Source organism: Hyposmocoma kahamanoa, unplaced genomic scaffold (genome assembly GCF_003589595.1).
Source record: "Hyposmocoma kahamanoa isolate Upper Pololo Valley unplaced genomic scaffold, ASM358959v1 84, whole genome shotgun sequence".
NCBI lineage: Eukaryota > Metazoa > Arthropoda > Insecta > Lepidoptera > Cosmopterigidae > Hyposmocoma > Hyposmocoma kahamanoa.
The window spans coordinates 535378-549191 of NW_020654229.1; the positions used below are offsets into that span (position 1 = coordinate 535378).

Genomic DNA, 13814 nt, shown 5'->3' on the forward strand with positions numbered 1-13814 from the left:
TCGGGTAGTCTCGAGATCAAATGGGTTTCTGAGCGAGAAGATGAACCTGATTCCTACTATATCTTTCTAATTTGTGAGTTAAATCAACTATCGTTCCGATTAGAAATGTCAAAAGCTTCCGATCGGCCAGTTGTGAATCGCATTTATGCGCCTCGACTCGTAAGAGACGCACTTTCCGATCGGGAGAGGCAATCAAAATCAAGATGCTCACTCACCGTATTCACCCGACGGGTGGTATAGACCAAAACTCATTATAGGTACTTCGTCCAACCATTTATTTAACTTTTGACACATTGACTTACAATTATATGGACGTCGGGTCCGCGCTAAAAAGTGTCCGAACTTATAGGGCGTTAAAATCGTATACAGAGCGTCATTCACGCTCTAGTCTTCGTTTGTTCGACTGACAGCGAAGCAACCAAAATTAGACAGTACTGCGATGACATTACAATTTAAATTCAACGTTTTAGCTTTTTCATATTCCTTTGCATGTCACTACGTTTATATAGGTTGACTTGGGACATTTTTTTCGTGGTTTTTGTATTAGACCCGTCGTCCATTTATTTGTAAGTCAATGTTTTGACAGATCGAATTGTAGTCAATTAGTGATGTCCTAATGCGTTTCGATTCAATTTTTTATAACAATCGATTTTATTTATGAAGAAAACGTGAATGTGAGCGGGTTCCAAAAAGAAGATATTGTTTGATTGGAATAGTAATGTTGCGTTTGACAATTTGTGCACTCCAGCATCAATAATTAATGTTAATGAGGGTTCAAGTGACGATTCCCGTAATAAACAGTAAGAATTTATTATAATTATTTCATTTTATTATAATTTAATAGACAGGTACCAAAATTTAACAACATAAATAACCATCGTTACATAATCGGTTGGCTCGATAATTATCGGATCTAAAGAGCACGTCGATTCACTGAAATTAAAAAATAAAAGAGTCCAGGAAGTATTATTGCATTATTTTGTCTATGGTTGTATAAAGTTAAATAATTTGTTGGACGGCGTATAACTTGGTTCAGCAATTTAGGCGTGAAAATGTTACTTTTGCATTTATAACTTTAGTTTAGATTGGCTCTCTGTACAAACTTTCATTCCTCATTTCGCCCCTTTTAGATTTATTTTTGTGACAAAAAGTAGCCTATGCCCAGCCAGGTCCCATCGAAATTTATTAAAATTAGTTCCTCTGAACTAAACCTCTGTTTAGATGTGAGAATGTAACAGATATAATTATTTTCGTATTTATAATATTAATTTGGATTAAAGAATGATGTTTTTTTTAATGTTCTTCGTTCATATCGCACGGTCTTTTTAGCCAACTAAATATAATGTTTAATATGAAACATATGTTTACATGAATTACTATATAAACGTGTTTAATTGCGTAAAATTTAATTTAAAAAAAATATTTGGTAGTAACTGGCCAGATTATGAAAACTCAGCCGGATTGCATGTTGATTGCAACGTAAACGCGAATGTGCCGTCCGAATGCAGTTGCGCCGACAGCACACTGATTGCAAGCGAGCTGCTCAAACACTGTGAGGTGCTGTGTGTTGGTGTTGTCATAAGTCGTATTACTTTGATAAAACTGACAACTACGTAACGTTTCTGTTTTACTGTTCACACAAATCACAGAAATATAATTAGTAACCATTTGAAATTATAATTTTTTCAACCGACTTTAAAAAAAGGAGGTTTCGTATTTTTTATATGTCTATGTTATGCGTTTACTCCGATATTAGAGTACCGATTTCGATGATTCTTTTTTTGTTGGAAAGAGGGCACCTCAGTGTTGGTCTCATTCAAATTTGAAGAAATTATTTCACCTCTAAGGGTAGCAAATTAGGGGATGAATACTGTTTATTGGATTTCATCCACTTTCCGTTAATCGATTAAAATTTTTAATTTGCCACACTTAGAGGCGGAATATTTTCATTAAATTTGAATAGGACCACTCGTCCCCATTCCAACAAAAAAGAACCATCGAAATCGGCATACAAATGTCAGAGTAATTGCCAAACAAAAAAAATATAGAGAAATTGAGAATCTCTGCTTGTTTTTAAAGTCGGTTAAATTTAATTTACTAATAACCAGCAAAACAATAAACGTCAGTTTAATCGGGTAATTAAAAATGTGATTGTATATACAGGGTGAAAATTTGTGACGATAAAGCCACCCGAACCGTACCGTGTAGATACATGAAGATTTTCTTAATTGATGGTATCATCAACAATTAATTACATTCGCAATTGATAAGAAAAAGGTTTTCTTATGGCACCAATTGAGCTTGTTTCGTATAAGAATCACAAGGCATGCACAAACTCAAATTAGAGTAAAAACGTGTCAGAGATGGCAAAAATGCTGATGCACGACCTTTAAAGAATGTTTTTGTGTAGCTACAACAGATCTGGCAGCTGCTCTTAGTGTATTGTCTTAAATTTTCACCAATAGGAAAACACACAAATTTTGGCAGCTGACTTGAATTTCAATACAGTCCGTTTGCGTTAAGACCATACTTTAATGCGTGTAAGCTTAAAACCTGTGGCTAGTATTACAATTGTATCTGAGTCTATGGATGTTATTTTCATTTGCCATCTTAGGAAAGCTTAGGGTTTTTTATCCTTTACGTTCATATTTACATTTTATTAAAATACATTCTAGGGTGGTAAGCAATTCCGCTGTAATGCAGTTTTTTTAAAAAAGGTGGAAAATACAGGGTGTCTGAAAAAGATTTTTGTTTTAAGTGTGTGCACATTAGTGAAAGGCTACGCGGAAAAAGACATCTGAAGATTCTGACCAAATAAAAATCAAGTTGAAGGTTAACACGGGAAGGCGGTGGAACACGATCATGGTATCGTTAAAATCCATCGTTAATGAAGGCTCACTGACCAGAAGCTATTTCGCTCGTTCAGCAAAATGGGTATAGCATGTTCTTGCTTTAATGATACGTTTCTTGGATGTCCTTGTTTAGGTTCTTATCTTTGGATGGAACATTCTCCAAAATTCATTAAAAAAAATAGCCCAAATCGATACGCGTTTCACGATACTGTCTATTATAAATTAAGAGGCTGTACCAGTGTCATGTTTTTCCGACACCCTGTATATCGAAGCGCAGTCTCCTATATGTCACAACACTTCTTATTAGTAATTTTTAAATAAACATTTTGGTGTCTTATTTAAAATCGTTTTACGACATTTTAACTAAAGTAAAATATCTTGGAAATGTTTACTAGTAATTTGAAATAAAGTTGACAAGCTGTGATGTTGTTAATCTATTATCTTTTGACAGAGGCGTTCATGTTTTTAACTGCAACATGGTCTGAGTTCGTATCATAATGCTCATGAAACGAAATACTGTCGTAACTCAAAAGTGGTGAAATTGAGAAAACTATTTCGCACTGTTAATACAATAGTGTATTAACTCAAAAAGTGTATTTTTTCAGAATCGCTCAGAAACGAATTACTCACTTCCAGCGAAATATTATTAAATTATACGTATAGGATAAAGTATATTTATTATAGACATATGTATATACATATGTTTCGCATTTATTATAGACATCTAAATAATGCCCTACTTGCCATAAAAGGAAAAAATAATTCAATATTTTTTAGAAACTTATTTATTATGACTGTTTTATCCAGAACTAGTTCGCAAAAAGTTTGTCTCATTTTGAGTTAAGTAGATTTATTTTAATTGTTTCTGACAATTCTGTCTCGCCACCGCTCTACATGTCTTTCAACCCTGTCGTTAGCGAAATCGTCGCGCAAAACGACGGAGCCATAGATACAAAAGTTGAAGTTGACGTTGAAGTTGACAATATTTTGACGAAGGTTTTATTGACTTGTAGAGAATCAAATATTACGTTCAGCAATAGTATAATCTTGGATTTCACATATTTTGAGTTACAACACTATTGTAAAAGCAGTGCGATTTGAGAAATTCAAGAACTTTCTCATAAACGATCGAATGACCTTTTTTTTTATTAAATTTATCGACTTATATGGATAACTAATTACTATGTATAAATAAAAATTATTCGCATTATTATAATAATGTTCATTCTGTATTTTTTTAAATTGTCGTGTGTACTCAATTTCACGATTTTAGAGTTACGACAATATTTGGTTTCAAGCGTGGTCGAAATCGATGAAGGATTCAACGAATGTCTATTCGCAAAATGAACATTATAACTGAATGCCTCAATTTCAAAAGTAACCACAACATTACGTTAAAATAAAAATTTTCATCACAAATCAATTTTAAAACATTCTAATTAAACGTCGGTTGCAAAAATTCGAAAATGGTCGATCACGTCACATCCGACCAATCAGGTGTCTTCGATTCACTGAACATCCAATGAATTACGTTCATCTTACATTCAGCCAATGACAATTACATCAGACATCATGGTTCGGCCAATCAGGCGAAGGTTACGAGGCAATATAAGGCGAAGGGGATGGTGTAGCCGCTTAGTTTGTGCATGTCCGCTGACGCGAACATTGGTGAGAGCTCGTCTGCGTGGACTGTGTGCATACCGCCCAGGGTGTGAAACTGGAAGATGTCGCTGACCTGGAAAAATAATATATTTAAAAAAATTTGTTTAAGAACATATTTTAACCGACTTAACGGCCGTAGTGGGAGTGCCCATAAGATCTTTGCGATTTAAAGCTCTGTATTGGCACTGCAACTGTCATGGACAGGCGTGTCGCTTACCACCAGGCGCACAACTTGTTAGTCTCGTCACTTGGTATTATAAAAAAGCACCTTACGTCGGTTGGCAAATGCGTTCACAAGAACAAGTGGGAGTACCTCGTTCCAGCCGTAGCGGTTCTTGGCCTGCACGATGGCCTCGTAGACGGCGCCCGCCTCGAGCCCGCGCAGCTCGTGCGTGACGCGGTGCGTGAGCGAGCCCGCCGGCGCCGGCGCAGGGATCACCACGTCGTGCCAGCGCCCGGGCTGCTGGAACGTCTCGTTGATCTGCGGACACAGGCGATCGTGGCAGATTGGAATAGTCTTTAGACGGTAAATAAGAAAATACTCAACAGCGATTTGAATCCGTCCATGACACTTATAACGTTTTTCATTACATTCGCGAGGAAATAAATACAATATAAATATGGTTTATAACACAACATATTTTATTCTTCCATAGAAATACAACTCTGACTAATATGCAAAAAGCAAAATTTTTATACAGAAAATATTTAAAAACAATTACAAGAAATTCTTAATAATTAGAATTTAAGTAGTAAGTGGCTGAATTGCAATTAAATTTCTGTTTAGATAACTTGGAACTTAAGTAACCTCATTGCTTGAACTTGAACCTGACCTATGTAAGGATACTTCCTTCCGTCGTTAAACAAGTTAAAAACTGAATAAAATTTCAATATAAAATCAAAACGTCGTAACTTGCAATAAAGGTGTTGAACTTTCAACGATATGGCGACTGGATAAAGTTTAAATTATAATAATCCAGAATTTATTATATCTTTTTAAATTAGAATCACTATCAAGATTTCGTAGTGTGTATCATTTTGTTTGTAAGCGTTTTGGCGACAGCGGTTTTGATAGTTATCGAGGGTTAAAGCGCTTCCATTTTATTTTCTTCCGTGGTTATAATCTTTACATTTACATTTCTTCCTTTTCCTGTTCTTTGTCTATTTCTGTTTTACAATAAACAATGTGGACGGAGCCTTTCGATTGATTACTCAAAAACCTCGGTCACACCCTATTCAAGAATGATTTATTTATTTATCTCATATTGCACAATTTTGTATTGTACATAACCCAGTCAGGGTGTTGCAAATAAGCTTAAAAACTAAATCTATAAATTATTACATTAACTGTAATTAATAATTATTTTAAAATTAAATTGAAAGAAGTGAGCTTTCCGTCACTCTTTCCTTTATTTTTTAACCGACTTCAAAAAAGGAGGAGGTTCTCAATTCGACTGTATGTTCTTTTTTTTGTATGTATGTTACGCGATAACTCCGGTATTTGTGAACCGATTTTCATGATTCTTTTTTTGTTGGAAAGAGGGTACTTCCATAGTGGTCCTATTTCATTTTGAAGAAAATCATCCACCTCAAAGGGTGGCTGTTCACGCATGAAGATTCATTTTTATAAATAGCGCCTAACTTTAATTTAGGAGCAATTACTTTTAGTAATCATTTAGTTGATTTTGCTATTTCTCCAATTCAAGGCGTTTTTCTCTCGAAATACTTTGAGTAGTGTCGTAGTGAGAACCTATTTTTATTATCTCCAGTATCAAGTCCTGTATAGTGGCGAACTAGGGGATATTTCAATGAAACTTAGCAAATAGACGTAATTCCACGTACTTTTGAGGTCGGTTTTTTAGTACTCTGTACTGAGATTATCACTCATAAACTCATTTACCGAATAATATGATTTGTGAATAAGATTTTGCTTCAATCTGTTTTTAAATGCATTGATGTTATCCTCTTATCTAACAAATACTGGATTTTATTATAGATTAAAATTGATTTATACAATGGACCCTTTTAAACATTTCTAACTCGGGTTCAGTGAGGATTATGTTGGTAGTTTACGGATAAATAATGCTCCTTCCATGATATAAAGGCATGGGACAAAACTTTTCATTTTATTCGGAGGACACTGCTTACCGCCAGCTGCCGATAGAGCAGCCTCAACTCGTCCAAGGGCGGGTAGCTGTCAACCGCGAAGGCGAGCGTGTAAGCGTTCGCGCGGCGGGACAGCGGTGGTGACGTGAAGCGAGCGGGACCTGGTCGCCCGGACACCTCGACGTGCTGCCGCGCCCTACCCAGGGTGTTGTCAGCTACGCAGCTGGAATTTTATTGCACATAATAATAATAAATATTGCTTTATATGCCAGAGACCACTAGAAGGAGCACTCCAGACTCTGAGATGGATATGCGAGCGAAGTGCGCCATCAAGAAATTAATTTACATTTCGCTTGAAAACGTGGCTTGTTGAGCAATCACTCTAAACTATCGAGTTGTACACGTAGTATTGTGTGATGTGAATTTATTGTTAGTAATTTGATATAATTGTAATGTAATTGATAATATTTTTAATTGTATTTTTATTTTTTATTATTGTTTTTGTATTAATTACGGAAATAGCCGGAAGGAGGTTTTTAAAAAGGCAATTTGTGTCCTTTTATAAGATTTTAATTAATGAAAGTATTACATAGGTTTGCCTTAAAACTAATTATGCTAATTGACCGGGTCGCTTCAGCGATTGAGCGAGAGTGTTCTCTAAAACGTTACATGGATTAACCTTAATTTCGACACTGCACTTCTGGGAATTTTACTAGTGATTCACTGGTCTTTCACAATCACTGTTGCATACGTAGCTTATTTTTATCATTATCATTATTTAATGAATTATTATTAAGATTTAATAATCGTATTAATTATTTCTTGTGCTTAAATGAATTTAATTATTTGTTATTGTAAAATTTTTGTGACTGTCTTGCATTGACTTACAATTATATGGACGTCGGGTCCGCGCTAAAAAGTGTACGAACTTATAGGGCGTTAAAATCGTATACAGAGCGTCATTCACGCTTTAGTCTTCGTTTGTTCGACTGACAGCGAAGCAAGCAAAATTAGACAGTACTGCGATGACATTACAATTTAAATTCAACGTTTTAGCTTTTTCATATTCCTTCACATGTCACAACGTTTAAATAGGTTGACTTGGGACATTTTTTTCGTGGTTTTTGTATTAGACCCGTCGTCCATTTATTTGTAAGTCAATGCTGTCTTGTAACTTTTTGTTAACAATAAATGAATTCAAAGATCGAACACACAGATCTAGAGCTCTGAGTGGCACTGCAACTGTTATGGACACGCGTGTACCTTACCATCAGGTGCACGACTTTGCCCCGTCACTTGATTTTATAAAAAAAGTAGAAGGAACTACAGTCTGCACTGGATTTGAGACTTTTTCCATAACAGTTGCAGTGCCACTCAGAGCTTTAAATCGCAAAGATCTGAGGGGCACTGCCACTGCGCCCGTCGCCTGAGACATAACAAGTCCCGTGTGCCTGTAATTTCGCCAGCACCCTTATCCTTCATAACCGGAACACAGTAACGCTGACATTACTGCTTGGCGGCAGAGATAGGTAAGGTGGCAGGACTTCCCTGGACGAACTGTGACTGAAAGTCACAAGGAGCTCTACTGTTACTAAATTCTGTTGTTAACTCAGAATGAGTAACCTATTACAAACTCGATTTTTTTCCGAAACAACGTTTGTTCGAATTTTCATTACACCGAAAACCGAATTATAACGAAACCGTTGTTCTTTTAAGATAATGTTGGATGTTTATCGCAAAGACACGATTGGGTTCGGTTAGGTTAGGTTAAGTTAGGTTTAAAAGAAAAATCATTTTCCTCCCAAAATTACTTTCGAGGTTATGAAAATTCGAGCAAACGCTATTTCTGGTAAATGTCATTTCGGACTACGGATAGGTAACCCAGAATGAGACCTGGCTTTTTTCCTGGTAGCATGAAACGGGACGAACGAATGCGAGGTAAAATGGAACAATTTTAAATTTAAATATGAGTAGAAAAAGAAAAAAAACGATACGATACGAATGCAGAGAGGCGATACAAAAAGGTAGGATGACGGTATAAGGAGATCACACCGTCACAATCCTGAGATAATATAGTTGAAAAGTCCCATGTGCATGTAATTTCACTACCACTCGTATCTTTTAAATCCAAAAGCCAGTATTTCCCTGGATAAAATCTCACAAGGACCTCTACTACTATTATATTGCTTCCAAGCTCGGAGGTATTGCGGCCGATATAGCATATATATGTAGGTATACATAGGTAGCAATAAGATTTTAAATGCCTAACAAATACGCCTGCACAGATTGTTATGTCAATTTTCTTGTTAAAAACAAGAAGTCCTCACCTGTAGTTGCCAAAGTCCTCTGGCTGTACATTAGCGATGAGCAGCGTGTGGTTGTTCCCTCTAGTGGCCATCGTGACGCGTTCACTCGCACTCAGGGGAAATGAGTTCTGGTACCACGACACCTGCAACACAATCCGGTTATTTCTTGCTTATCTGTTAGTTACGGAAAATTTTGGTGTTCATGAAAGAAGCCGCATTATAGTGTATTACAAGTCTTTTTTAACCGACTTCAAAAAAGGATAGGTTCTCAATTCGACTGTATGATTCTTTTTTGTTGGAAAGAGGGTACCTTAGTAGTGATCCTATTTAAATTTGAAGAAAATATTCCGCCTCTAAGGGTGGCAAATTAGGGGATGAATGACTTTTGAGGTACAAATCTCGAGTCATTAAAACCCTCAGCCTTCCTTCGGGTTCGGGCTTCTAACAAGCTCTCGCTAGTCATTTCGTATTTATCGCCCGTAATACACTATTACGATACCTTTACGAATGAAGTTACTTTATTACTGGGCGTGAGACATACATATGTACTGCCTCTGTAGCCGAACGGTTATCATGCCGGACTGCCACGCAGGTCCCAGTTTCGATTCCAGAGACGAGAGAAATATTTGTATGGCCTACATTTTATTTCTCTCGGAGTTTGGGTGTAATTTGTGGTTGTCTATGTGTGTGTCCATGGCACCCGCGACAGGGTTTCGGCGTGTGTTTAGGGGTGTGTGCGTTATTATTATTATGTATAACTTCGCAGTGATTCCGATGTTAAACTTTTGTCTATTGTATAACCTGGAGGTGGTTTTAAGAAATCTATAACAAAATTAGATAAAACTATGATTTACCTCGGCAGCTGGGTCCGCAAGTACAGTGCACAGTAACTCCGCCCGAAATCCTTCGCCAGTATGCACCCATGATCGTTCTACCATTATTTCTGGAGGATCTGAAGTATGAAAGATAAATACCTAGTTTAGTTTTTAATCGAGTTCAAAAAAAGGAAGAAGTTCTCAATACGACCCGATTACTTTGACATTTGCAAACTGATTTTGATTTTTTTTTTCGGAAATCCTTTGTTGAGATGTGGGTCATTATTCGTCCCATTTATTTTTATTTTATTCTATGTCTTATTTTATTTTAAGTTATTGGAAGACCAGCGGCTGTCTTACAGACTAAAACTGAAATAATAATGGAGAGCTAATTACAGGTCCTCACCGATAGACACACATTACGTTAATGAACCTTGAATTATAACTATTAACTATACTATATACTAGGTAATGAATGACATTTTCGCAACACTTAGTAATTACCTACTCGCCAAAAAACAAACTACCAATAATTACAAAAAATACCAATTAAAAATACCAATTTTTAGGATGCTAATGGGGCTGCCGCGACACTGCAGTGCATCATGTTCACGGAGGCGCACACAGATGGCTTTCATGCCATTATGCGCAAGAAGCCGCCTCACTCATGATGCGTGTGCGCGGCAGCGCTTATAGCATCCTAGCCGTTGTTGCCAACAGGTCGGACTGCCACTACCAACTACATTGGGTGCAACTACACGTGCGTAGGGTAGTGGTCTAGACTCACTTTTCACTAAAATTAAGTAAGTTTGTATTGTACTAACCATAGCACGTAAGAAAAATTTACTGTATTACTAACATTATATATATTCTATTCTATTCTAATAAGACGCTTCGCCGATGCGACACTAGTGTTAAAAAGGTCAATATCAACCTGCTTGGACTATCCATTATGCATTCCGCTGAAAATTGGAAGAGGCCAGAGGTACGCACAAAAGTGAATTAATCCTACGGGACTTTGTAGGGGCTCTAAGAGAAATTTTGGAGACGAGTTTCGGCAAATTTAAATTTGAAGAAAACATTTCGCCTCTAAGGGTGGCAAACTGGGGGATGAATCCGGTTTCGCACACTTTCCGATAATCGATTGTAAAGTTTGGAGTCGGTTCCTTTTTTTTAATAAAAAAAATTTTTTCACCTCACTAGCTTGGAAAGGCTTTCTTTCTTATTAAAAAAATGCGCGCAAAAGCGTTTTTCCACGCTAGCGTGGAAAAGGTTTTTGAGATTCGAACTTGACGATGGACTGAAAAAAAAAAAGATTTGTCTTACATTACTTATTTATGTAACATAAATCCGTTGGTATATTTTATTATTAATATTGTTGACATTAAATTGACAATGATAACTTTTTTGTGTCTATTAAATTATTTTAATTCTTCGAAGAACTAAGATAATTTCAATAATCACTTAATCACACAAAATAAAAGTACAAGCAATAATAAAAATTGGTGAGGTGTATCCCAAGATAAACCTTTTCTTTTCATTAAAAAAACTGATGTTTTAAAGTTCAACTGTTTTTCTTTCATCTACCATTTTCCTCGCTATAGTCAAAGTCAAAGTCAAAGATTATTTATTCCATAGGTAAAATAAATTTACACTTGAAATCGTCACATTTAAGCTACTGAGGTGAAAAGTTGTGTGCTTCGCTCGGCAGCAAAGTTGTTTCGCGTCTCGTGGCTTGAAACCCTCGCTACGCTCAGGAATCTATTTTCTTATCTTAGCTTCCTTCGCTTGCTCAGGTTTCAATTCAAGCACTGGCGTCAAACAACAACTTTGCAGCCTTGCATAACAAATAACTATACAAATTTTTCTTCTAATATTTTTTATTTTTCCGTTAAATTTAATTTTTAACTTAAAGTACGTATGAAAATCCATTACCAAAAGTCAGCAGGCAACAATTTATGCGCCTGGAAAAACACTTACTATTAATATTAATTAACATTCTTTTTACATTTTCTGTTATACACCGTCCTCTCTTTAGTCTTTTATTGTTTGCGAATAGCACTTTATAAGCCTCGGCGGGAACGGGGATTGTTTGACTCGTACTACTTAACGTAACTCACACTCGTCCAACAATCCCTTACTTCTCGGTCTCTGTAATAATGTGCTCAATTACTTACATAGCACTTGTAAAGTGAACTCCGTAACCAACGGTGGCCCGACTCCATTGTCGACGGTGCAGGCGTACTTCCCGCTGTGGTGGCGCTCGAGTCTCGCCAGCTGCAGCTGGGGACCTTCTCCCAGGCGCGTGTTCGAGTCATTCTGGGAAAAGGATTTTGACTTCAGACGACGACCGGTCAGACCAGCCATCGATGCTATTATTGTGTACGCTGCTTAATCTAATTCTAATGCTCTAAATTAATTTTTAACATCACGAAAAAAGAAGGAAGTTATACGTTTGAAGTCTTTTTCCGAGTCTGGATTTGGAAAATGACACGGCTGTCCATAACAGTTGCAGTGCCACTACAGAGCTTTGAATCGCAAAGATCTGAAGGGCACTGCCACTGCGCCCGTCACCCTGAGACATAATTGACAAGTCCCATGTGCCTGTAATTTCACCAGCACCCTTAGCCTTCAAAACCGGAACCAGGTAATGCCGTTATTACTGCTTGACGGCAGAAATAGATAAGGTGGCCGTACTTCACTGGACGAACTCTTTCACAAGGAGCTCTACGGGTTCTATTCTTACCAAAACCAAATGTTTTTCGAATTTTTGCTATTTAACGATGATACCAGAGACGTACAATATTTTCCACCAATATTTCTTCATCTTTATAACTAACTTTGTCAAAAAAACATACAATTCAATTGAGAACCTCCTCTTGTTTAAAAACATAAATGTTGAATAATTTTTTTTTGTAACCAAAAATCGTGCACAATGGAATGAGTAAATCTGGTTTCTTTTTTAAATCGGTTAACAATGGTATTGAAATACTCGGCTCTACACCGGACGAACTGATTAAGCCGTTTCTATTCACCCTCGGATGGATGCCGTTCGTACCGTAGCATTCAGAGTTGTAGAACCCTATGAATATAACACGTTCTCTTAAATATTTTACTACAGTAACATCTTCAGGATACTGTTGGGACTGCTACGTAGCGCCGCAGTGCATGTTTGCCGAAGCGCGAACAGATGACTTTTGTGTTAATAGGCAAAAAAAGATGTCGTCTCTGCTAAAGACTGGCGTGTTGTTTGGTACGGGGCGGGTGTTTGTAGTGTGTGGCCAAACTAACATTAACTGACCCACACGACCCCCACAGCTCTACACCACCAAAACGTCACAACTCACCACTTAACCCCACGCAAACAAACACCAGCCATCATCAGCCGTATGCCAACCAAATAAGATCCACCAAAACCATGAATCACCAACCAAACTCACTCAGAAACAAAACGATATAACTCCTTCACAAAGCCCCTTTAAACACTGCCAAACCATTCTCACCACCATAAAGTCCACATTCCCACTTAACGAGTGCGCCAGATCCGCCAATTACTATCTAGTTATACGATATACATTTTTCCAAACGCTTTTATTTCGTTTGTAAAAAAACAAACACTGAAATAGGCAGTGTTCTTGCCTCTCGACCCGTGCAATAGAACGGATGCAGTACGGGAAAAATTGGAATTGACAATAGAGCAGGATACTCACCAATTTATGCCAAGTGACAGTTGGCACGGGGTTGCCGGCGGCTCTGCATTCAAGGACGGCCGCGCCACCTCTTCTCGCAGCCGCGTGACGCGACTCGGGCGCGACGCGGACCGATGGCGGCACCAGCACTTCCACCGTATGCACTTGGTCGCGGGCGACGCGGTCCGAGATTTGACACACGTAATCGCCTGCGTCCTGGAATAGGCAGGAGAATCACGTGACCAGAGATTAGAACATAAGTTCACAAACTTGACTACCCGCCCACTTAGGCAAGATAAAAAAATTCAAAACCCATCATCACAGAAAATTATTGAAAAGCGCCTCAGGAATGTTCGCGGATGCCTGCGTTGATGGGTTCGCGTG

At 37.5% G+C, this 13814-nt stretch overlaps 1 protein-coding gene across 1 annotated transcript in view; it reads right to left on the reverse strand.

The window, feature by feature from the left end:
- Nucleotides 1-4149: 4149 nt before the first annotated feature.
- The window catches only part of LOC113234377 (igLON family member 5-like), a 48261-nt gene continuing 38596 nt past the window's right edge, over nucleotides 4150-13814 (reverse strand). The window contains exons 4-10 of the mRNA XM_026469688.1: nucleotides 13452-13646; nucleotides 11919-12060; nucleotides 9781-9878; nucleotides 8948-9069; nucleotides 6663-6843; nucleotides 4828-4995; nucleotides 4150-4587 (exon numbers count right to left, since the gene is read on the reverse strand). Of these exons, the coding sequence (XP_026325473.1) occupies nucleotides 4438-4587; nucleotides 4828-4995; nucleotides 6663-6843; nucleotides 8948-9069; nucleotides 9781-9878; nucleotides 11919-12060; nucleotides 13452-13646 (1056 nt within the window). The 3' untranslated portion in view covers nucleotides 4150-4437. The remainder of the gene's footprint in view (nucleotides 4588-4827; nucleotides 4996-6662; nucleotides 6844-8947; nucleotides 9070-9780; nucleotides 9879-11918; nucleotides 12061-13451; nucleotides 13647-13814) is intronic.